The following is a 23,940-nucleotide window of genomic DNA, read 5'->3' as shown; positions in this document are numbered from 1 at the left end:
ATCTTGGCTGGGTATCAAAATTGGAAGGGACTGCACACAGTTTTTTTTAAATAATTATTTAAATAAATAAATAAAAAAAAAGCCACATGGGTCCCTTGTATTTTGATACATAGCCAAGATAACACGCACAGCTCTGCTTTATCTCTACTGGGTATCAATATACAAGGTACCTTACATCATTTTTTCACTCCACAACCAATCACAGACGCTGTCAAGTCTTTCTAATCACACCTCTAACCAACCTTAAAATTACTCATGGATGTACTTACAATTCCCGCTCCAGCTGCTGCTGGATCAGTTTAGCCGACTTGGCCATGGATACATCTGTTAAGAGAGAAAACATATTTTGGCAATCTGTCTTACTGTCTTTGCTATTTTTAAACTCACTTTTGTCCCAAATAATCACTAAAGAGGCTCAGATAATTGTATCACCTGCAGCTGACTTCACAGTAGAAAGAAAAAAAAAAAAAAAAGTTTAAACACCCTTAGTGATGGAGTCAATTTCGGCCCTATTTCACAGATCTGACATCTGTCCACGTATGTACTGATAACTGCAGCCCTTCAACATATCCCTGTGATTGAGATTGCTGGTGACACATTGTGCTTTACGAGAACAGTAAATTTAGCGTAACATTTTCATTAACAAAAAAAATCTGAAATGTGACACTAATGTATGACAAATAGCAATTCTGAATGATTAAACTCTTAAGTTGGATAAGTCATAACACAAACTATTTGATACACTGCAATCACCCACTGTCTATTATGTAGCCGCATTATTTTTATTTTTTTTAAACTGACATTTTATTTATTTTTTTACGCTGTTCACTGAAGAGGCTGAATAGTGTGACAGTTTTAAAGATCGGGTTGCTCGGGATGTGGAAATACCAAAATATGTACTTTGTTTTTTCTACATAATTGTATTTATTGGTAATTTTTGTTTTTTTAAAAAATGTGTCTTTTTTTGCTTAGTCACTCTATGGGGTGTCTTAGCTTTCTGAGCTCTGCTACATGGCTAAATCTAAAAATTAAGATTGTGTCAGAACTTCTGAACCCTTAAAATAAACGTGTACACGTGGCCTTAATGGGAACGTGTCCTTCAGAAATGCTATTTACCAGCAAACACGGGGTAATCTACAGATACATAGTGTTTACATTGGTCATCCTAAGGGTCAGTATACATGGTGAGTAATACGGAGCGAGTGGAATGCAATAATAAAAAAATAAATTACATTTCACTGGGACCAATATTACTCTATGTGCCCGCTCCCATGAGCAATTATTTTCTCAGCCCTAAATCGGACCGAAAAAAAAAACAGTTGCAGCATGCTGCGGGTGGAATGTGACCCTGTTCCACTCGCACCCATTCATGTCTATGGGGCAAGAGAAACATCGCACTGCACTCGGATTGCACCGATGTAACGCAAGAGCAGTGCAAGAATCACATCAGCCGGCAATGGAGGAGAGTGGGAGATAAATCCCTCCCTCCCCTCCTCATCTGTGATCTGATCACACGATTGGACCAGTTGCATGACACTCAGCTCCCACTGTGCTGTGAGCATGTGCAGTGTCATGTAAGGACTCGCACATAGCTTAAGGCTGAGGCCACACAAGGTTATGTGCACACGCTGCAGATTTTATGCCAACATTTTCTGCACCAGATTTGCACGCTGGCAAAAAGGAATTTACGGTAAGTAAACAAAATTCCCTTCTTTGTCGCTCCATTGGGAGACCCAGACAATTGGGACGTCCAAAAGCAGTCCCTGGGTGGGTAAAGAATACCTCAATAACAGATAGCCGAAAACGGCCCCTTCCTACAGGTGGGCAACCGCCGCCTGAAGGACTCGCCTACCTAGACTGGCGTCTGCCGAAGCATAGGTATGCACTTGATAGTGTTTTGTGAAAGTGTGCAGACTAAACCAGGTAGCTGCCTGACACACCTGTTGAGCCGTAGCCCGGTGTCGCAATGCCCAGGACGCACCCACGGCTCTGGTAGAATGGGCTTTCAGCCCCGAAGGAAGCGGAAGCCCCGAAGAACGGTAGGTTTCAAGAATCGGTTCCTTGATCCATCGAGCCAAGGTTGACTTGGAGGCCTGCGAGCCCTTACGCTGGCCAGCGACAAGGACAAAGAGCGCATCTGAACGGCGCAGGGGCGCCGTGCAAGAAACGTAGAAACGGAGTGCTCTCACCAGATCCAAAGAGTGCAAATCCTTCTCGCATTGGTGAACTGGATGAGGGCAAAATGAAGGTAAGGAGATATCCTGATTGAGATGAAAAGGAGATACCACCTTAGGGAGAAACTCCGGTACAGGACGCAGAACCACTTTATCCTGGTGAAAAACCAGGAAGGGGGCTTTGCATGACAGCGCTGCAAGCTCCGACACTCTTCGGAGTGAGGTAACTGCCACTAGAAATGCCACCTTCTGCGAAAGACGTGATAAGGAGACATCCTTCAGCGGCTCGAAAGGTGGCTTCTGGAGAGCCGTTAGCACCCTGTTAAGGTCCCAGGGTTCCAGCGGGCGCTTGTAGGGTGGAACTATGTGGCAAACTCCCTGCAGGAACGTGCGGACCTGCGGAAGCCTTGCCAGGCGTTTTTGAAAAAATACTGAGAGCGCCGATACTTGTCCCTTGAGAGAGCCCAGTGACAAACCCTTGTCCATTCCGGATTGAAGGAATGAAAGAAAAATGGGTAAGGCAAAAGGCCAGGGAGCAAAACCATTATCAGAGCACCAGGACAAGAAGATCCGCCAAGACCTGTAATAGATCTTGGCGGACGTTGGCTTCCTGGCCTGTCTCATGGTGGCAATGACATCTTGAGATAACCCTGAAGACGCTAGGAGCCAGGACTCAATGGCCACACAGTCAGGTTGAGGGCCACAGAATTCAGATGGAAAAACGGCCCTTGAGACAGCAGGTCTGCGCGGTCTGGAAGCGCCCACGGCTGACCCACCGTGAGGTGCCACAGATCCGGGTACCACGACCGTCTCGGCCAATCTGGAGCGACGAGAATGGCGCGACGACAGTCGGATCTGATCTTGCGTAACACTCTGGGCAACATCGCCAGAGGAGGAAACACATAGGGCAGTCGAAACTGCGACCAATCCTGAACTAACGCGTCCGCCGCCAGAGCTCTGTGATCTAGAGACCGTGCCATGAAGGCCGGGACCTTGTTGTTGTGCCGTGACGCCATGAGATCGACGTCCGGCGTTCCCCAGCGTCGACAGATCTCTCGAAACACGTCTGGGTGAAGAGACCATTCCCCCGCATCCATGCCCTGACGACTGAGAAAGTCTGCTTCCCAGTTTTCCATGCCCGGGATGTGAACTGCGGAGATGGTGGAGGCTGTGGCCTCCGCCCACATCAGAATCCGCCGGACTTCCTGGAAGGCTTGACGGCTGCGCGTACCGCCCTGGTGGTTGATGTACGCGACCGCCGTGGCGTTGTCCGACTGTATGCGGATCTGCCTGCCCTCCAGCCACCGATGGAACGCCTTTAGGGCTAGATACACTGCCCTTATTTCCAGAACATTGATCTGCAGGGAGGACTCTATCGGAGTCCAGGTTCCCTGAGCCCTGTGGTGGAGAAACACCGCTCCCCACCCTGACAGACTCGCGTCCGTCGTGACCACAGCCCAGGTTGGGGGCAGGAAGGATTTTCCCTGCGATAGAGAAGTGGGAAGCAGCCACCACTGAAGAGAGGTTTTGGCTGCAAGGGAAAGAGACGTTCCTGTCGAGGGACGTCGATCTCCTGTCCCATTTGCGGAGAATGTCCCATTGGAGTGGGCGCAGATGAAATTGCGCGAAGGGAACTGCCTCCATTGCTGCCACCATCTTCCCCAGGAAGTGCATGAGGCGCCTCAAGGGGTGTGACTGGCCCCGAAGAAGAGATTTCACCCCTGTCTGCAGTGAAAGCTGTTTGTCCAATGGCAGCTTGACTATCGCTGAGAGAGTATGAAACTCCATCCCTAGGTAAGTCAGTGATTGGGTCGGTGTCAACTTGGACTTTGGAAAGTTGATGATCCACCCGAACCGCTGGAGAGTCTCCAGAGCGACGGTCAGGCTGTGTTGACACGCCTCCCGGGAGGGTGCCCTGACTAGGAGATCGTCTAAGTAAGGGATCACCGAGTGGCCCCGAGAGTGTAGGACCGCCACAACAGATGCCATGACCTTGGTGAAGACCTGTGGGGCTGTCGCCAGGCCGAAAGGCAATGCCATGAACTGAAGGTGTTCGTCCCCGATGGCAAAGCGCAGGAAGCGTTGATGCTCGGGTGCGATCGGCACATGGAGATAAGCATCCCTGATGTCGATTGATGCTAGGAAGTCTCCTTGTGACATTGAAGCGATGACAGAGCGGAGAGATTCCATCCGAAACCTTCTGGTGCTCACATGCCTGTTGAGCAGTTTGAGGTCCAGAACGGGACGGAAAGATCCGTCCTTCTTTGGCACCACGAACAAGTTGGAGTAGAAGCCGTGACCATGTTCCTGAGGGGGAACGGGGATCACCACTCCTTCTGACTTCAGGACGCTCACAGCCTGAAAAAGTTCGCCGGCCCGAGCTGGGGGCGGAGATGTTCTGAAGAGACGAGTCTGAGGACGAGAGCTGAACTCTATCCTGTAACCGTGAGACAGAATGTCTCTCACCCATCGGTCTTGGACATGTGGCCACCAGGCGTCGCAAAAGCGGGAGAGCCTGCCACCGACCGAGGATGCGGTTCGGGGATGCCGGGAGTCATGAGGAGGCCGCCTTGGAGGCAGTGCCTCTGGCGGTCTTTTGGGGGCGTGACTTAGACCGCCACGCATAAGAGTTCCTCTGGCCCTTCTGTGGCCTGTTGGACGAGGAGGATTGGGACTTGGCTGAGGGCCGAAAGGACTGAAACCTCGATTGAATTTTTCGTTGCTGAGGTCTCTTCGGTTTGGACTGGGGTAAGGACGAGTCCTTTCCCTTGGATTCCTTAATGATTTCATCCAATCGTTCGCCAAACAATCGGTCGCCAGAAAACGGCAAACCGGTTAAGAATTTCTTGGAAGCAGAGTCTGCCTTCCATTCGCGTAGCCACATGGCCCTGCGGACTGCCACCGAGTTAGCGGATGCCACCGCTGTACTGCTAGCAGAGTCCAGGACGGCGTTCATGGCGTAGGACGAAAAAGCCGACGCCTGAGAAGTCAAAGACACAACTTGCGGAGCAGAGGTACGTGTGACCGCATTAATCTCAGACAGACAAGCTGAGATAGCTTGGAGTGCCCACACGGCTGCAAAGGCCGGGGCAAAAGACGCGCCTGTGGCTTCATAGATGGATTTCACCAGGAGCTCTATCTGCCTGTCAGTGGCATCCTTGAGCGATGAGCCATCTGCCACTGACACTACAGATCTAGCCGCCAGCCTAGAGACTGGAGGATCCACCTTGGGACATTGAGCCCAACCCTTAACTACGTCAGAGGGGAAGGGGTAACGTGTGTCATTAAGGCGCTTAGCAAAGCGCTTGTCCAGAAATGCTCTATGTTTCTGGACAGCATCTCTGAAGTTAGAGTGATCGAAAAACGCACTCCGTGTACGTTTGGGAAACCTAAACTGGTGTTTCTCCTGCTGTGAAGCCGACTCCTCTATAGGTGGAGTTGGGGGAGAAAGATCTAGCACCTGGTTGATGGACGCAATAAGGTCATTTACTATGGCGTCCCCTTCAGGTGTATCAAGATTGAGGGCAACGTCAGGGTCAGAGCCTTGAGCTGCGACGTCCGCCTCATCCTCCAGAGAGTCCTCAAGCTGAGACCCTGAGCAGCGGGAGGAAGTCGGGGAAGATTCCCAGCAAGCCCGCTTAGCCGGTCTGGGACTGTGGTCCGTGCCGGAGTCCTCCACGTGAGACCTAGGGGCCACCCCGGGAGCACGCTGCGGCGCAGACCGAGAGGGACCTGGAGGCGATGATCCAACAGTGCCCGGGGCCTGTGTAAGGACCGGTCTGGACTGCAAGGCTTCTAGTAGCCTGGCAGACCATTTGTCCATAGACTGAGCCATGGATTGTGAAAGCGACTCAGAGAGTTTCTCAGCAAAAGCTGCAAACTCTGTCCCTGCCGCCTGGACAGGGGAGGCAGGAGGGTCTGCCTGAGCCGAGGGTCCCCCTAGTGCCCGAGGCTCCGGCTGAGCAAGTGCAACAGGGGCCGAGCATTGCTCACAGTGAGGGTAGGTGGAACCTGCAGGTAACATAGCCGCACAAGAGGTACAGGTTGCAAAATAACCCTTTTCCTTAGCGCCCTTGCTCCTTGTGAACGACATGCTGTTGTCTCCCAAGAGAGTGATCACTGAGGGTATATAGCCAAAGGCAAAACAACCCGGCCGAGCAGAGAAATATATATATATATATATATATATATATATATATATATATATATATATATATATATATATATATATATATATATATATATATATATATATATATATATATATATATATATATATATATATATATATATATATATATATATATATATATATATATATATATATATATATATATATATATATATATATATATATATATATATATATATATATATATATATATATACACACTCCGGCACCCTAGGGGGACCAGCACCGGGTGACCGGTGTGGCTTACCGACCGCTCAAAGCGGTGTGTGTCCACCAGATTCCCTGCCCAGGTCTCCCAGAGCTGTGATCCGTCCTTCAGAACTCGTTCCTGAGATCCTCCACCGGCAGAATGTGTAAAAAAATGGCTGCCAGAGCTCTCAGGGGAGGAGGGTGCCGTGGGCGGCGACTAATAAAGTGCGGGAATCTGGTGCCCCACAGTGATCAGTGAGGGGGGGGAGGAAACCTAAAGTATGCTCCAGCCCTCACTGCCGACGTCAGGTCGACCGTCCCGCCCTTACCCCTGACTGGCAGGCCCGGGGGCGGGAGTTATGTACTAGGCCGCAATGAAGCCGGGGACTAAATTTAATACCGCGGCCGAAAAACAGGCGCGGTCGGCGCGGAAGTCCCGGTCGTCACAAAAACCAGCTGCAGCTGCGGCGTCTGTGACACCAGCGGTCCATGCACTGTCCCCATGGGGACCCAGAGTACCTTTGGATGCAGGGCCCTGTCCCTGATGATACCAAGTCTCCGGTCCGGCAGATTCCCACAGGGGCTGCGGAGGGAGCCCGGTCCCAGTGAATGGATGACCGGTTAGGATCCCACTTCACCCAGAGCCTCTATGGGATGGTGAAGGAAAACGGCATGTGGCTCCAGCCTCTGTACCCGCAATGGGTACCTCAACCTTAACAGCACCGCCGACTCAGTGGGGTGAGAAGGGAACATGCCGGGAGCCCTGTGGGGGCCCTCTTTTCTTCCAACCGATAAAATCAGCAGCTGCTGCTGACTAAAATGGGAGCATGAGTGAATGTGTGCCTCCTTCTACACAAAGCATAAAACTGAGGAGCCCGTGATGCATGGGAGGGTGTATAGGCAGAGGGGAGGGGTTACACTTTTTAAAGTGTAATACTTTGTGTGGCCTCCGGAGGCAGAAGCTATACACCCAATTGTCTGGGTCTCCCAATGGAGCGACAAAGAAAAACTGCATCAAAACCGGATGCAGTTTCTGGGCCATCAAAAAAAGTCAGTAAATTGACGTCAATGGGTGGAAAAAAAAAAAAAAAATGCAAAAACCTGACCAATAATTGACATGCTGCAGATTTTTTCTGCATCAAAAACGCACGGGGCGGGGGGGGGGGGGGGGGAAGCACTGTGTGCATGGCAAATCTAAAATCCCATAGACTTTACTTCAGGAGAAGCGTGCAGATTTTGATGCAAATTTAAAAAAGAAAACTGCATCAAAAATTGCAGCTTAAGGGAGAAAATGAAGTGATAATTTAAATCTAGCCATTGCATTTATGATGATGTTTTTGCTGTTTGTTTTCTTCTTGCAGATGTGAAGCCTTTTCAAGCTCATCTCAGTTATTTCAGCGGTTTATACCAATCAAATGAATTGGAAGCAGCAAAAAAAAAAAAAAAAACAAACAAAAAACCAACACATTAAAGTCACGTGTTTCATGCAGAGTCTTTCCTGCAATCACTCCAGTAATTGCAGTAGAATGCAAAGAAGCTGCAAATACTGATCGTGTGTACATCCTCTTCCACTGATCAGGACGTGCAGGGGACTGATAGTGACCGCTCCCTGCACCCGTCATGATGACGAGGTGCGTGAGCACAGGGACCACAATCTAATTTTTCCCTGTAGCCGCTGTTCCCATAAACCAGCCAGCATTTACATGCCATTTACCTGCAGACCAAGCCTAGATCTGCAGGAAAACAACTTTTCTAGTAGTAACAGGTTCCCTTTAAGTGATTAAGGGTCATCAACTCACCTTGCTTGTTGCAAGCAACCAAAATTGGAGGAATGTTTCGCAACAATGTAGCATCAGTCAGAATATGGTAGAGAAATTCTGCCACCTCCTTCACCTCGCGCTGGAAGGATGAACTGTCCACTACAAAAATCATAGCCCTGCAGGAATTCAGAAATCAGCAAATCAATTGGGGTTCATATGATATTTTTTTGTTCTTCATTAAAAAGGGGTTTCCAACTATTTAAAAATCTTAAAAAAAAAAGAAAAAAAAAAAAAAAAGTACCAAAACAAATGGTTAACAAAAAGCCAAACACTGATTGACTCAACCTCCCCTCCCCGGTCCAGTGTCAACTTATTGTCGGTGTTTGGACTAAGGTGGTATCATTACAACTATAGCACACATCATTGCCGCATGCGGGTTGGTACATGTGTTTTACTGCATTCAATGCAATAAAGCACATTGAATAATGGATGCGACAGTCCCGGGGCAGCTGCGGCTGATATTCTCGGGGGGGGGGGGGGGGGGCATTAACCCTGGCCCTCGCCCTCCCCAGCCTGAGAATACCGGGCCGCCGCTGTGTGCTTACCTCGGCTGGACGGTAAAAATACGGCGGAGCACGCTTTTTTTTTCTCTATATTTCCATTTGATTTCTATATGTATTCTATATGTCTGTGTGTGAGTGTGATATGTGTGTGTTTACTCTCTGCTCCGCTTCCACTTCCTGTCGTAATAACATCACTTCCCTGCAAACCGCAGGCAGCGATGTACATTACCGCAGGTAAACCGCAAAATACCAGAGGGAATAACTCAGGAAAACGCAATGAACCGCACAGAATTTGCTGCCTGCGTTATTCCCTGCGGGATTTCACGATTACATGGCAGTCAATGGAGTGAAATCCCGCAGCGACGTGCGGAAAAGAAGTGACACGCAATTGTTTTTGCTGCGGGAATCCCGCAGCAAAACATGCAGCTGTCAAAATCCGCATAGTGTGCACAGCATTTTTTTTTCCCATAGGATTTGCTGGTGATTCACTGCAGAGATGTTATGAACATTTTCTGCAGCGAAAACATGCAGCAAAACCGTAGGAAATCCGCGGCAAAAACCTGCAAGTGCGCACAGGGCCTTAAGTGAAAATTTCCTTCAAAAGATTATTGCCATCTTCATAGATGGGTAAAATATCTGTAAGTACAATTTTGTTATTTACGGCTTATTAAAATTGTCATCCTTTTTGAGATAATAAACACCTGTCTTTGATTCACAGTTTGCGGCCTTGGAGACCGACCACCACTGCTTGACAGCAGAACATGTGCAGCGCTTACAAGCTCTTTTCTATTGTGCTTTTAAACACCATCCTGAAGCTGCCAGGATCACTACAGTGTGCTATTACCTATTAATTCCAGCCAGCTACAGCGCAGTGCTTACAAGGTGGACAGCAGCAGTGGTCGGTCTCCTAGGCATGTTTGTATGTTTGTAATATATAAATATGCATATATTAATTTTATATATAATATAAGCACTTTTGCAATTTAACAATCCCTATCTGGAAATATTAAATCTATAAAGATGGGAATAACACTTTAAATAATAGGAAGCAGTCAATCCAATTTATATATCGCTAAAATTAAGAGACGAGTAATCAAAATATTCCGTATAATGACAATATAATACATTCATACAGATCAAAAAAAAAAAAAAAAAAATCAATAAGAACCCAAGGGATTCATAATATAAAATATAAATTTTATTTATTTTTTTAACCATTAAAAACATCATATTTAATATATAAGCTGAGTGGATGTATGTATGTATGTATGTATGTATGTATGTATGTATGTATGTATGTATGTATGTATGTATGTATGTATGTATGTATGTATGTATGTATGTATGTATATCCACTAAAGGAATCCGCACCGTCGCATTTACAATCACGATATTTTGCACAGACACCACAAGTGACTCAGGGAACGTCATATACTATGTATGGGAGGGAAAATTTAACCCCGTGCTTTACAGTTTCTCTCCAAAAAACATGCCTCCATTAAACTGAATGGAGCTGGGAGCTACAGGCTATTAATAGCAACTGTCAGTGGTTGCTATAGGAACAAAATAAACTGTTAGTATAAGAAGCTTATGTGTAAGGGAATATGATGTCGGTGGGGGGACGGATAGAGAGAGACAGCCGGGCAAAGAGACAGCCGGGCAAAGAGACAGCGAGAGACAGACAAACACAGAGGAAGACAGATAGACTGATACAAATACAGACAGAGATAGAAACAGACAGACAAGGAAAGAGACAGAGAGACAGTTACTATCCCGGGCAACGCCCAGGTACTACAGCTAGTACTTAATAAATAAGAAAAATACTGGACTAGATCAAATTCCCAAATTTTAGCAGCTGATTGTCAGGTTATAAAGTGCTTAGTGCAATGACTATATTCTAATAATGAATAGTTATATATAACCAGATGTTTATGTAAATAAAAAAGGTATTCCCCAGGTTTAAAACATGCCAAATAGATATAAATAGATCTAATGTATAAAAAAAAAAAAAAAAAAAAAAAAATAGTATGGGGGCACTATAACTTTAAATTGGTCAAAGATCCTGTATACCGTTAAGTCCCGACGCGCGTTTCATGCGATGTTTTCTTCAGGGGGCCACTCAAATCGCTAAAATTAGGTGTATTTAAGGGACATGGAGGGAAGATGGATCGATATCATATATTACCTGACTGCTGTCTTATACTGGTCCAGGAACTGAAGTCTTAGACTTTCATGACCGGGAACATCAACCAAGGTAAAACTAGAGCTCTGCGGATGAAGTAACAAGGAAAAGATGTATATGTATGCAAATCCTTAGCATCCCATATTCCACCCCCTCTGGGAATTAGGTAAATGGTTCAGAGCACAGAATTGTAATATAATGCGAGATTATACAGAACCAGAAAACTCAGAGAACCAAGAATATGGCCAAAATAAAGTTTAAACAGCAGATTTTATGTTCAAGGGGTTGTCGGAGTCAGGGTGACATTTTGGCAACAAGTTCCGCTCATTCCTTGAGTTATGAGACCAGAACAGTGCAGCATTTCCCGTCTGCCGGTCACAGGGGTCCCTACTCCTCGTCCTGGCACCTCTCAAGGAACATCATCTATAGCGTAGTAGCCTTTAATAATTTATATTGGCCTTCCTTACAGACAGTTTCCAGCAAATGAATATTCTTCACTATGCTGCAAGAAGACAAGACTGCAATCTGTAAGGCTGCTTTCACACATCCGGTTTTTGCAGTGCGGCTCAATCCGGCTCAAAAATTTATGCAATGGATGCGGCGAAAAAACTGGATCCGTTGCATAAGTTTTTCCATGCGGCCCGTGCGTTTTTTGCCGGATGCGGCTTGATACGGAGCATGTGCAGTGCAAAGAAGGGAATTTTGTTTACTTACCGTAAATTCCTTTTCTTCTAGCTCCTATTGGGAGACCCAGACAATTGGGTGTATAGCTTCTGCCTCCGGAGGCCACACAAAGTATTACACTTTAAAAGTGTAACCCCTCCCCTTTGCCTATACACCCTCCCGTGCATCACGGGCTCCTCAGTTTTGGTGCAAAAGCAGGAAGGAGGAACTTATAAATTGGTCTAAGGTAAATTCAATCCGAAGGATGTTCGGAGAACTGAACCATGAACCAAAAGAACAATTCAACATGAACAACATGTGTACACAAAAGAACAACCAGCCCGAAGGGAACAGGGGCGGGTGCTGGGTCTCCCAATAGGAGCTAGAAGAAAAGGAATTTACGGTAAGTAAACAAAATTCCCTTCTTCTTTGTCGCTCCATTGGGAGACCCAGACAATTGGGACGTCCAAAAGCAGTCCCTGGGTGGGTAAAAGAATACCTCGATAAAAAGAGCCGAAACGGCCCCCTCTTACAGGTGGGCAACCGCCGCCTGAAGGACTCGCCTACCTAGACTGGCATCTGCCGAAGCATAAGTATGCACCTGATAGTGTTTCGTGAAAGTGTGCAGACTAGACCAGGTAGCTGCCTGACACACCTGCTGAGCCGTAGCCCGGTGCCGCAATGCCCAGGACGCACCCACGGCTCTGGTAGAATGGGCTTTTAGCCCTGAAGGAAGCGGAAGCCCAGAAGAACGGTAGGCTTCAAGAATCGGTTCCTTGATCCACCGAGCCAAGGTTGACTTGGAAGCCTGCGAACTCTTACGCTGGCCAGCGACAAGGACAAAGAGCGCATCTGAACGATGCAGGGGCGCCGTGCGAGACACGTAGAGCCGGAGTGCTCTCACAAGATCCAAAGAGTGCAAATCCTTTTCACATTGGTGAATTGGATTAGGGCAAAATGAAGGTAAGGAGATATCCTGATTTAGATGAAAAGGGGATACCACCTTAGGGAGAAATTCCGGGACAGGACGCAGAACCACCTTATCCTGGTGAAAAACCAGGAAGGGGGCTTTGCATGACAGCGCTGCAAGCTCCGACACTCTTCGGAGCGATGTAATCCTGAAGACGCTAGGAGCCAGGACTCAATGGCCACACAGTCAGGTTGAGGGCCACAGAATTCAGATGGAAAAACGTCCCTTGTGACAGCAAGTCTGGGCGGTCTGGAAGCGCCCACGGTTGACCCACCGTGAGATGCCACAGATCCGGGTACCACGATCGCCTCGGCCAATCTGGAGCGACGAGAATGGCGCGACGACAGTCGGACCTGATCTTGCGTAACACTCTGGGCAGCATCGCCAGAGGAGGAAATACATAAGGCAGTCGAAACTGCGACCAATCCTGAACTAATGCGTCCGCCGCCAGAGCTCTGTGATCCTGAGACCGTGCCATGAAGGCCGGGACCTTGTTGTTGTGTCGTGACGCCATGAGATCGACATCCGGCATTCCCCAGCGGCGACAGATCTCTCGAAACACGTCTGGGTGCAGAGACCATTCCCCCGCGTCCATGCCCTGACGACTGTGAAAATCTGCTTCCCAGTTTTCTACGCCCGGGATGTAAACTGCGGAGATCGTGGAGTCTGTGGCTTCCACCCACTGCAGAATCCGCCTGACTTCCTGGAAGGCCTGACGACTGCGCGTGCCGCCCTGATGGTTGATGTATGCGACGGCAGTGGCGTTGTCCGACTGGATACGGATCTGCCTGCCCTCCAGCCACCGATGGAAGGCCAATAGGGCTAGATACACTGCCCTTATCTCCAGAACATTGATCTGAAGGGAGGACTCTACCGGAGTCCAGGTTCCCTGAGCCCTGTGGTGGAGGAAAACCGCTCCCCACCCTGACAGGCTCGCGTCCGTGGTGACCACAGCCCAGGTTGGGGGTAGGAAGGATCTTCCTTGCGATAGAGAATTGGGAAGGAGCCACCACTGAAGAGACGTCTTGGTTGCAAGGGACAGAGAGACGTTCCTGTCGAGGGAAGTCGAGCTCCTGTCCCATTTGCGGAGAATGTCCCATTGGAGTGGCCGCAGATGGAATTGCACGAACGGCACTGCCTCCATCGCTGCCACCATCTTCCCCAGGAAGTGCATGAGGCGCCTCAAGGGGTATGACTGACCCTGAAGAAGAGATTGCACCCCTGCCTGCAGGGAAAGCTGTTTGTCCAGCGGTAGCTTGACTACCGCTGACTGTGTATGAAACTCCATCCCGAGGTAAGTCAGTGATTGGGTCGGTGTCAACTGGGATTTTGGGAAGTTGATTATCCACCCGAACTGCTGGAGAGTCGCCAGAGCGACTGTAAGGCTGTGTTGACACGCCACCCGAGAAGGTGCCCTGACTAGGAGATCGTCTAAGTAGGGAATCACCGAGTGGCCCTGAGAGTGTAGGACCGCCACAACGGATGCCATGACTTTGGTGAACACCCGTGGGGCTGTCGCCAGGCCGAAAGGCAATGCCACGAACTGAAGGTGTTCGTCCCCGATGGCGAAACGCAAGAAGCGTTGATGTTCGGGTGCGATCGGCACATGGAGATAAGCATCCTTGATGTCGATCGATGCTAGGAAGTCTCCTTGTGACATCGAGGCGATGACCGAGCGGAGAGATTCCATCCGAAACCGTCTGGTGCTCACATGTCTTTTGAGCAGTTTGAGGTCCAGAACGGGACGGAATGATCCGTCCTTCTTTGGCACCACGAACAAGTTGGAGTAAAAGCCGCGACCATGTTCCTGAGGGGGAACAGGGATCACAACTCCCTCTGTCTTCAGAGTGACCACTGCCTGAAAAAGTGCGGCGGCCCGAGCGGGGGGCGGAGAGGTTCTGAAGAGACGAGTCTGAGGACGAGAGCTGAACTCTATCCTGTAACCGTGAGACAGAATGTCTCTCACCCATCGGTCTTGAACATGTGGCCACCAGGCGTCGCAAAAGCGGGAGAGCCTGCCACCGACCGAGGATGCGGTTCGGGGATGCCGAGAGTCATGAGGAGGCGTGACTTAGACCGCCACGCATAGGAGTTCCTCTGGCCTTTCTCCGGCCTGCTGGACGAAGCGGATTGGGACTTGGCGGAGGGACGAAAGGACCGAAACCTCGATTGAATTTTCCGTTGCTGAGGTCTCTTAGGTTTGGACTGGGGTAAGGAGGAGTCCTTTCCCTTGGATTCCTTAATAATCTCATCCAATCGGTCGCCAGAAAACGGCAAACCGGTTAAGAACCTCTTGGAGGCCGAGTCTGCCTTCCATTCGCGCAGCCACATGGCCCTGCGGACTGCCACAGAATTAGCGGATGCCACCGCTGTACGGCTAGCAGAATCTAGGACTGCGTTCATGGCATAGGAAGAAAAAACTGATGCCTGAGAGGTCCAAGACGCAACCTGCGGAGCAGAATTACGTGTAACCACATTAATCTCAGCTAGACAAGCTGAGATAGCTTGTAGTGCCCACACGGCTGCAAAGGCCGGGGCAAAAGACGCGCCCGTGGCTTCATAGATGGATTTCACCAGGAGCTCCAGCTGCCTGTTAGTGGCATCCTTTAGCGATGAGCCATCTGCCACCGATACCACAGATCTAGCCGCCAATCTAGAGACTGGAGGATCCACCTTGGGACACTGAGCCCAACCCTTAACTACGTCAGAGGGGAAGGGGTAACGTGTGTCAGTAAGGCGCTTAGTAAAGCGCTTGTCCGGAACCGCTCTGGGCTTCTGGACAGCATCTCTGAAGTTAGAGTGATCGAAAAACGCACTCCGTGTACGTTTGGGGAACCGAAACTGGTGTTTCTCCTGCTGAGAAGCCGACTCCTCTACAGGTGGAGGCGGGGGAGAGAGATCCAACACCTGGTTGATGGACGAGATAAGATCATTTACTAAGGCGTCCCCTTCAGGTGTATCAAGATTGAGGGCAACGTCAGGGTCAGAGCCCTGAGCTGCGACGTCCGCCTCGTCCTCCAGAGAGTCCTCGAGCTGGGAACCCGAGCAGCGTGAAGAAGTCGGGGAAGATTCCCAGCGGGCCCGCTTAGTCGGTCTGGGACTGAGGTCCGGGCAGGAGTCCTCCGCGTGGGACCTAGGGCCCAACCTGGGAGCGCGCTGCAGCACGGACCGAGAGGGGCCTGGAGGCGACGAGCTAACGGGGACCGGGGCCTGTGTAAGGACCGGTCTGGACTGCAAAGCTTCTAGCAGCTTGGCAGACCATTTGTCCATAGACTAAGCCATGGATTGTGAAAGTGACTCAGAGAGTTTCTCAGCAAAAACTGCAAACTCTGTCCCTGCCGCCTGGACAGGGGGAGCAGGGGGGTCTACATGAGCCGAGGGGCCCACTAGTGACCGAGGCTCCGGCTGAGCAAGCGAAACAGGGGTCGAGCATTGCTCACAGTGAGGGTAGGTGGAACCCGCAGGTAACATAGCCGCACAAGAGGTACAGGTCGCAAAAAAACCCTGTGCCTTAGCACCTTTGCTCCTTGTGGACGACATGCTGTTGTCTCCTAGGAGAGTGATCACTGAGGGTATATGGGAAGGGGTATACAGCCCGACCGAACAGAATATGTATATAAATACGTATCTATTCCGGCACCCTGGGGGGACCAGCACCGGGTGACCGGTGTGGCTGACCGACCGCTAAAAAGCGGAGTGTGTGTCCTTCAGATTCCCTGCCTTAGGTCTCCCAGAGCTGCAGAGCTCTTCTCTGATAATCCTCCACCGGCAGAATGCCAAAAACATGGCTGCCGGACCTCTCAGGGGAGGAGTGGAGCCGTGGGCGGTGCTAGAAAAGTGCGGGAATCTGGGGTCCCCACAGTGATCAGTGAGGGGGGAGGAAACATACAGGATGCTCCGGCCCTCACAGCCGACGTCAGGCCGGCCGTCCCGCCCTTACCCCTGACAGGCAGGCCCGGGGGCGGGATTTTTGCTACTAGGCCACGATGAAGCCGGGGACTAAATTTAAGACCGCAGCCGACAAGCAGGCGCGGTCGGCGCGGAAGTCCGCCGGTCTTCACAAATCAGCAGCTGCTGCAGCGTCCGGGAAGAAGGCGCTCCATGCACAATCCCCATGGGGACACAGAGTACCTTATAGATGCAGGGCCCGGTCCCTGAGGATGAATAGGCTCCTGTCCAGCAGATTCCCACAGGGGCTGCGGAGGGAGCCCGGTCCCAGTGAATGGATGACCGGTCAGGATCCCACTTCTCCCAGAGCCACTAAGGGATGGTGAAGGAAAACGGCATGAGGCTCCGGCCTTTGTACCCGCAATGGGTACCTCAACCTTAACAGCACCGCCGACATAGTGGGGTGAGAAGGGAACATGCCGGGGGCCCCGTGGGGGCCCTCTTTTCTTCCAACCGACATAACTAAGTTGAGAATGCATGAGTGGATGTGTGCCTCCTTCCACACAAAGCATAAAACTTAGGAGCCCGTGATACACGGGAGCGTGTATAGGCAGAGGGGAGGGGTTACACTTCTAAAGTGTAATACTTTGTGTGGCCTCCGGAGGCAGAAGCTATACCTTCCCCAATTGTCTGGGTCTCCCAATGGAGTGACAAAGAAAAAACGCATCCGGCGGCTGGATGCGGTTTTTGCCGCAGGACGCCGCATCCGGCGTCCATACGCTTGCATTGTATATTGCGCCGCATCGCGCCGGATCCGGCGAGATGCGTTTTTTTCGCCGCACAAAAAAACGTGCCAGGCAACATTCTATCCGGCCGCCGCATGGGCTAAATATGCCACATCTGGCAAAAACCGGACGCAACGCAAGACCATGCGGCACAATACGGAGCTAATGCAAGTCTATGCGGAAAAAACGCAAGCGGCGGCAAAAAACCCCAAAACATTGCGTTTTTTCTGCAAAGCGCCGTATTGTACCGCTCAGCAAAAACCGGATGTGTGAAAGCACCCTAATACACAACCCCACCCGATACCCTTCTTCATAGTGCTGCACAAGATCTACAGCTCATGTACCCCAAGATCTCACCTTGTCGTTCTTTCCTCTGTAAATTGAGGTATTAGGAGAAATGGAGGTTTGGGTTTGCCTAAATTTTCCATTTAGGAGCTGAAATTAAAAAACAAATTAACATTTATTACATACACAAAACTGAAAACCTTACAGTTAATCAATCCTACTGCAGTATTGTGTGCATTACATCCCTAAGATCATCAATGTCAGCACAGCGAACCTGAAATCTGCAGAAACACCACAGCCAGGATACCAGAGGGGTGTACACTGCGCCCCTCAAGGTTTTCCAGCTGTGCTCATACGCTGCAGCAGATTCCTGGTAACATGTTAAATGGGAAACAAACCAAAGTACATTTTAGGCGATTCTGCATCATTCCTGCTGCACTGAACTCCAGCGATTCTTCATCATCCCCACCAATGGCATGACAGCCATGATGACGAGATCCTGGATGGGGTGCCATAACAGATTGGCCCAGGTGGGATTGATACATGGTCAGTAAGCTAGGGAGTATAAGTGCAAATATTTTATTAGAATAAAAAGTGCAATTTCCAAGTATCCAAGTGATAAGGACTATGTCCATAAATATGACACAATAGAACCCCTCTGAGGAAGCTGGTTATTCCACATGGCATCTCTGTAAGAAAGCGAAATGTACGTTGGGGTTAGATATTGTGGGGGGGGGGTTTAACAATTCACCCACTGAGCAGCATTTGATTTTTTTCTTCAGCATGGATTTTTGCACATGCAGTTGTTACATTAATACAAATTGAGTTACATGGGACTAGCATTGCCTTGCCACTCTCCATGCGGATTTGTGCTGCATTCTTTGGAGATTCTTATATATACATGCACTTTATTATCAATACATGTATTGTATTATGTCCACCTTAACCCCCAATGTTTACCTTCATCTTGCCGTAAGTGTCCTTTTGTTCTATTGCGTCATATTTATGGACATAGTCCTTATCACTTGGATATATTAAAATTGCACTTTTTATTTTAATAAAAATATTTGCATTTATACTTTTTTTCCTCCTGTTTTTTGCTAATTTACATGGAGTCTATGTCCTTTAGGCCCATGCACACATGTGCCTTTTTGGATCATATCTAATGATATTTATGGAATTTTGGTTATTAATCCATGGTCAGTAAGGTGACCGCTTGAGGTCAGAAGCCCGACTACCAACTCCGTTCATTCTCTAGGCGGCTGCTGGAAAGAGAGTCAAGTGAGCGCTCAGCAGCCCCATAAGGAGTAATGGAGCGCAGGTCACATACACACTGCCTCGATATTCTAACGAGGGTTAAGGTAACCTGTTCTGCTGATCGGTGAGACCTCCAGCGGTCGGACACCCATTGATCACCAATTCTATGAATAGCTGATGTCTTTTTACCAGATAGCACCTATAATGTCCTACATAGAGCGCCTGACCCCAATTCTACATGCACAGCCGAGAGCACATCTCCTGTTTATATTGGCCGATCTGCAGCAGATAATGTTGATTTTAAGTGTTTTGAAACCATTTTGCCTGACATACAAGGGCTTTGATCTTTCATAGGGGGGGGGGGGGGGTGCCGGTCTATTTACACAGGAATGACAGAGAACAAGACTTGGCCTGTCTAAATGGGCCCTTACTACCCACAGCTACTTAAAGTTATCTGTCAGCAGGTTTTTGCTACCTCATGATGTAGACAATGAGATCCTGAATCCAACAATGTATCACTTAGATTACTGGCTGCAGCTGTTCTGACACAATCAAAGGTTTAAGATTTAGCCATGTAGCAGAGCTGAGAGAGCTGTCCCTGCCCACACCAAGCTCTCAATTGATTGACAGTGAGCTGTCAATCACAGCAGGGGGCATGCCGGACTGCCCTACGCACAACTTTGTAATCCAGCAATGATAATCACTAGGTGATAAAGCCTTTAGTTTAAGTAAACAACAGCACACAGCCTGATAAGTGACAGTTGATTTTTGTTGTTTTTTTTTTAACCCCTTCAGTCCCTGTAACACTTAATCTCACACTCACTTCTCAGTGTGAGCCTAGAACACAATACAGCAATGTAATTTATTGTCTCATTTACGATACGAGCTCAGAATGCTAAAATCTCATCTAGTGCAGCGACAAGACAATGCTGAATGGCATACTCTGCAGAAGAGGAGGCTTTTTCCAGAGTCACATAAGCCCACGAGGAGAACGGCTCTGCGGCTGCTCTGACGTCCCCGCAGCAATCTCCAGATCACTACGGAAAAGGAAACAGAAGTCATTACATCAGAATCAGTGAGAGAGACAATACTCAGCGCCTTCAGGAATAATCACAAATCAATAACCTCCAGGACACGGGCAGCACCCGACCCCAGTGCCAGACCCCTCAGTATATAACAAATCCCTGTTCATTAGTCTATAAAATCTATAAAGCCTAAGACACACAGCACGAAAATCGGACCGAGTGGAGTGTGATCTTTTATCGCATTCCACTCAGACCAATATTAGCCTATGTCCCACCACCCATGAGCGATTATTTTCTCAGCCCTAATCGGACCGAAAAAAAAACAATTGTAGCATGCTGCGGGTGTACTGCGAGACTCTCTCTCTTGCACCCATTCAAGTCTATGGGGCGAGAGAAAGATCGCCCTGCACTCGCATTACACCGGTGTAATGCGAGTGCAGAGAGAGAATAGCAATAGCTGGCAACGGAGGAGAGAAGGAGATAAATCCCTCCCTCCCTCCCCTCCTCAGCGCCGACACGTTCCTCGCAGCTGAAGTCCGATCGCATGATCAGACCTCAGTCGCAGTGACACTCGCATGCCACTCGGCTCCTAATAATGTGCTACCAGCGTGAGCCGAGTGTCATGTGAGGATCGCATTAGTGCCCGTGTGGCCCCAGCCTAATAATGAGGCTGTATAAGAATCTGTACAGGCCCAGCTTACAACTACTATTGCTGATTTTCCATTAACTCCAGGTAGTCATCATTTATCAAAGTGCAACCAAAATGGAGAGGAGCCACCTATCTACACCATGTGGGAAAAAAGCTTCAATGCAAGCGGCACGCTCAGGCAGAGTTCACCTACCATCCATTAAAACGGAGCCGGCAGGAATCCATGGGCAAAAAAGTTGTGCAAACAATTTTTATGTCAGTTTTTAAAAAATTTCAGCTGAAATATATATATATCTAGTCTATGGAAAACATTAACTATTTAGCCATCCATTTTCTTCCATTTGTAAAGGATCCGTTTTTTGCTTACTGTATCAATTCCAGATGGAAATTAACGGATGAATAAATAATGGACCAGTTTTCCAGACTTCAATTTTTTTTTTAAAAAAAAAAACAAACCAACAGATCAAGCTGAAATCAGTTTTTTAAAAATGGAGATAAAATTTACGTTTGCAGAACTTTTGTTGTCAATGGATTGCTGCTGGATCTGTTCTAAAGGATGACCACTGGACATAGGAACTCACTAACTAGATGGCTGCACGTTTCCACGAACAAAAAAAAACAACGAAAAAACTGAAGAGTATATTCAGCAACTAAACATTTTATTAAATCACCAATCACCGACGGCAGGAGGGGGGGGGGTGAGATCACCGACGGCAGGAGAGGAGGGGGGGGGGTGAGATCACCGACGGCAGGAGAGGAGGGGGGGGTGAGATCACCGACGGCAGGAGAGGAGGGGGGGGGGGGGTGAGATCACCGACGGCAGGAGAGGAGGGGGGGGGGTGAGATCACCGACGGCAGGAGAGGAGGGGGGGGGGTGAGATCACCGACGGCAGGAGAGGAGGGGGGGGGGGTGAGATCACCGACGGCAGGAGAGGAGGGGGGGGGGTGAGATCACCGACGGCAGGAGAGGAGGGGGGGGGTGAGATCACCGACGGCAGGAGAGGAGGGGGGGGGTGAGATCACCGACGGCAGGAGAGGAGGGGGGGGGTGAGATCACCGACGGCAGGAGAGGAGGGGGGGGGTGAGATCACCGACGGCAGGAGAGGAGGGGGGGGGGGGGGGGTGAGGTCACCGACGGCAGGAGAGGAGGGGGGGGGTGAGATCACCGACGGCAGGAGAGGAGGGGGGGGGGGGTGAGATCACCGACGGCAGGAGAGGAGGGGGGGGTGAGATCACCGACGGCAGGAGAGGAGGGGGGGTGAGATCACCGACGGCAGGAGAGGAGGGGGGGTGAGATCACCGACGGCAGGAGAGGAGGGGGGGTGAGATCACCGACGGCAGGAGAGGAGGGGGGGGGGGGTGAGATCACCGACGGCAGGAGAGGAGGGGGGGGGGTGAGATCACCGACGGCAGGAGAGGAGGGGGGGGGTGAGATCACCGACGGCAGGAGAGGAGGGGGGGGTGAGATCACCGACGGCAGGAGAGGAGGGGGGGGTGAGATCACCGACGGCAGGAAAGGTGGGGGGGGGGGGTGACCGACGGCAGGATGGGGTGGGTGGGGGTCACCGACGGCAGGATGGGGTAGAGGGGGGGGGTCACCGACAGCAGGATGGGGTGGTGGAAAAAAAAAAAATCACTGATGGCAGGATGGGGTGGGGGGGGGGGAATCACCGATGGCAGGATGGGGTGGGGGGGGGGGATCACCGATGGCAGGATGGGGTGGGGGGGGGGAAATCACCGATGGCAGGATGGGGTGGGGGGGGGGGGATCACCGATGGCAGGATGGGGTGGGGGGGGGGATCACCGATGGCAGGATGGGGTGGGGGGGGGGGATCACCGATGGCAGGATGGGGTGGGGGGGGGATCACCGATGGCAGGATGGGGTGGGGGGGGGGGGATCACCGATGGCAGGATGGGGTGGGGGGGAAAAAAATCACCGATGGCAGGATGGGGTGGGGGGGGTAAATCACCGATGGCAGGATGGGGTGGGGGTGGTGGGGGAAATCACCGATGGCAGGATGGGGTGGGGGGAAATCACCGATGGCAGGATGGGGTGGGGGGGAAATCACTGATGGCAGGATGGGGTGGGGGGAAATCACTGATGGCAGGATGGGGTGGGGGGAAATCACTGATGGCAGGATGGGGTGGGGGGAAATCACTGATGGCAGGATGGGGTGGGGGGAAATCACTGATGGCAGGATGGGGTGGGGGGAAATCACTGATGGCAGGATGGGGTGGGGGGAAATCACTGATGGCAGGATGGGGTGGGGGGAAATCACTGATGGCAGGATGGGGTGGGGGGAAATCACTGATGGCAGGATGGGGTGGGGGGAAATCACCGATGGCAGGATGGGGTGGGGGGAAATCACTGATGGCAGGATGGGGTGGGGGGAAATCACTGATGGCAGGATGGGGTGGGGGGAAATCACCGATGGCAGGATGGGGTGGGGGGAAATCACCGATGGCAGGATGGGGTGGGGGGAAATCACCGATGGCAGGATGGGGTGGGGGGAAATCACCGATGGCAGGATGGGGTGGGGGGAAATCACCGATGGCAGGATGGGGTGGGGGGAAATCACTGATGGCAGGGCTCACTGCCCCCCTTCCCATTCATTCTTATACTTGGCTGTCAGTCACATTCAGCTACATAACTGCTTCTGTATAACATAGGCCGATAGCTCTTTGTACATGACACTGCAGGTGTTACAGGTAATGCTGGTACATGTGGTGCCACAGCTGCAGGGACACAATGTTACATTGTTTTGCATGCGAATACTCACCCAGGCTGAGCAGCACAACAACCAGCGCCACCAGCACGGACAGCACAGTGGGGTCCTGCAGAGCAAGCTCCTGTGTGATGAAGTCCATGTCTGGCAGAAGCTGGCCGCTCACACTTTCTTCCACCGCCGCCGCCATGGCTAATCACACCTGCGCAGTGCGCGTCACAGTCTACTGCGCATGCGTCCCGCACCCGGCAACGTGTCACTCGCTGCCAACCAGTGAACTGTCCTGAGTGACTGACAGGAGCAGTGCATGATGGGAGCTGGGAAATCTGACATAGGAAAGAGGCGTGGTCACTGCCCTCCGCTTCGCTGCTGAGAGATCCGTGCTCAGACGCGTCAGTGACGCTCAGCTCCTCACTGCTGACGTATAGAGCCCGGATATCACTGCCCATAGCTATAGGCTATAGATTAATAAGGCCCTCACTATATCCTGAGACACAGCAGATGCAAGTGCAGGAGGCCGGTCCGGGGAGTCTCGGGTGGTGGTGCCCGGCGCAGTGAATGGCTCTCCGGTCACTGCCGCCTCTAGTGATGTGGCGCCCCCTGGTGTGGGCAGTGGAGGAGGCGGGAGACAG

The 23,940-nt window shown here is 50.4% G+C and overlaps 1 protein-coding gene across 1 annotated transcript in view; it reads right to left on the bottom strand.

The window, feature by feature from the left end:
* SRPRB (SRP receptor subunit beta) overlaps positions 1-23,542 on the bottom strand; it is a 37,197-nt gene extending 13,655 nt beyond the window's left edge. Inside the window, exons 1-6 of the mRNA XM_075338712.1 lie at positions 23,363-23,542; positions 19,851-19,945; positions 17,724-17,801; positions 11,064-11,146; positions 8,355-8,491; positions 270-324 (exon numbers count right to left, since the gene is read on the bottom strand). Of these exons, the coding sequence (XP_075194827.1) occupies positions 270-324; positions 8,355-8,491; positions 11,064-11,146; positions 17,724-17,801; positions 19,851-19,945; positions 23,363-23,498 (584 nt within the window). The 5' untranslated portion in view covers positions 23,499-23,542. The remainder of the gene's footprint in view (positions 1-269; positions 325-8,354; positions 8,492-11,063; positions 11,147-17,723; positions 17,802-19,850; positions 19,946-23,362) is intronic.
* Positions 23,543-23,940: the final 398 nt, after the last annotated feature.

The sequence above is a fragment of the Anomaloglossus baeobatrachus genome, chromosome 3 (genome assembly GCF_048569485.1).
Source record: "Anomaloglossus baeobatrachus isolate aAnoBae1 chromosome 3, aAnoBae1.hap1, whole genome shotgun sequence".
NCBI lineage: Eukaryota > Metazoa > Chordata > Amphibia > Anura > Aromobatidae > Anomaloglossus > Anomaloglossus baeobatrachus.
This window is presented reverse-complemented; position numbering and strand designations above follow the sequence as displayed.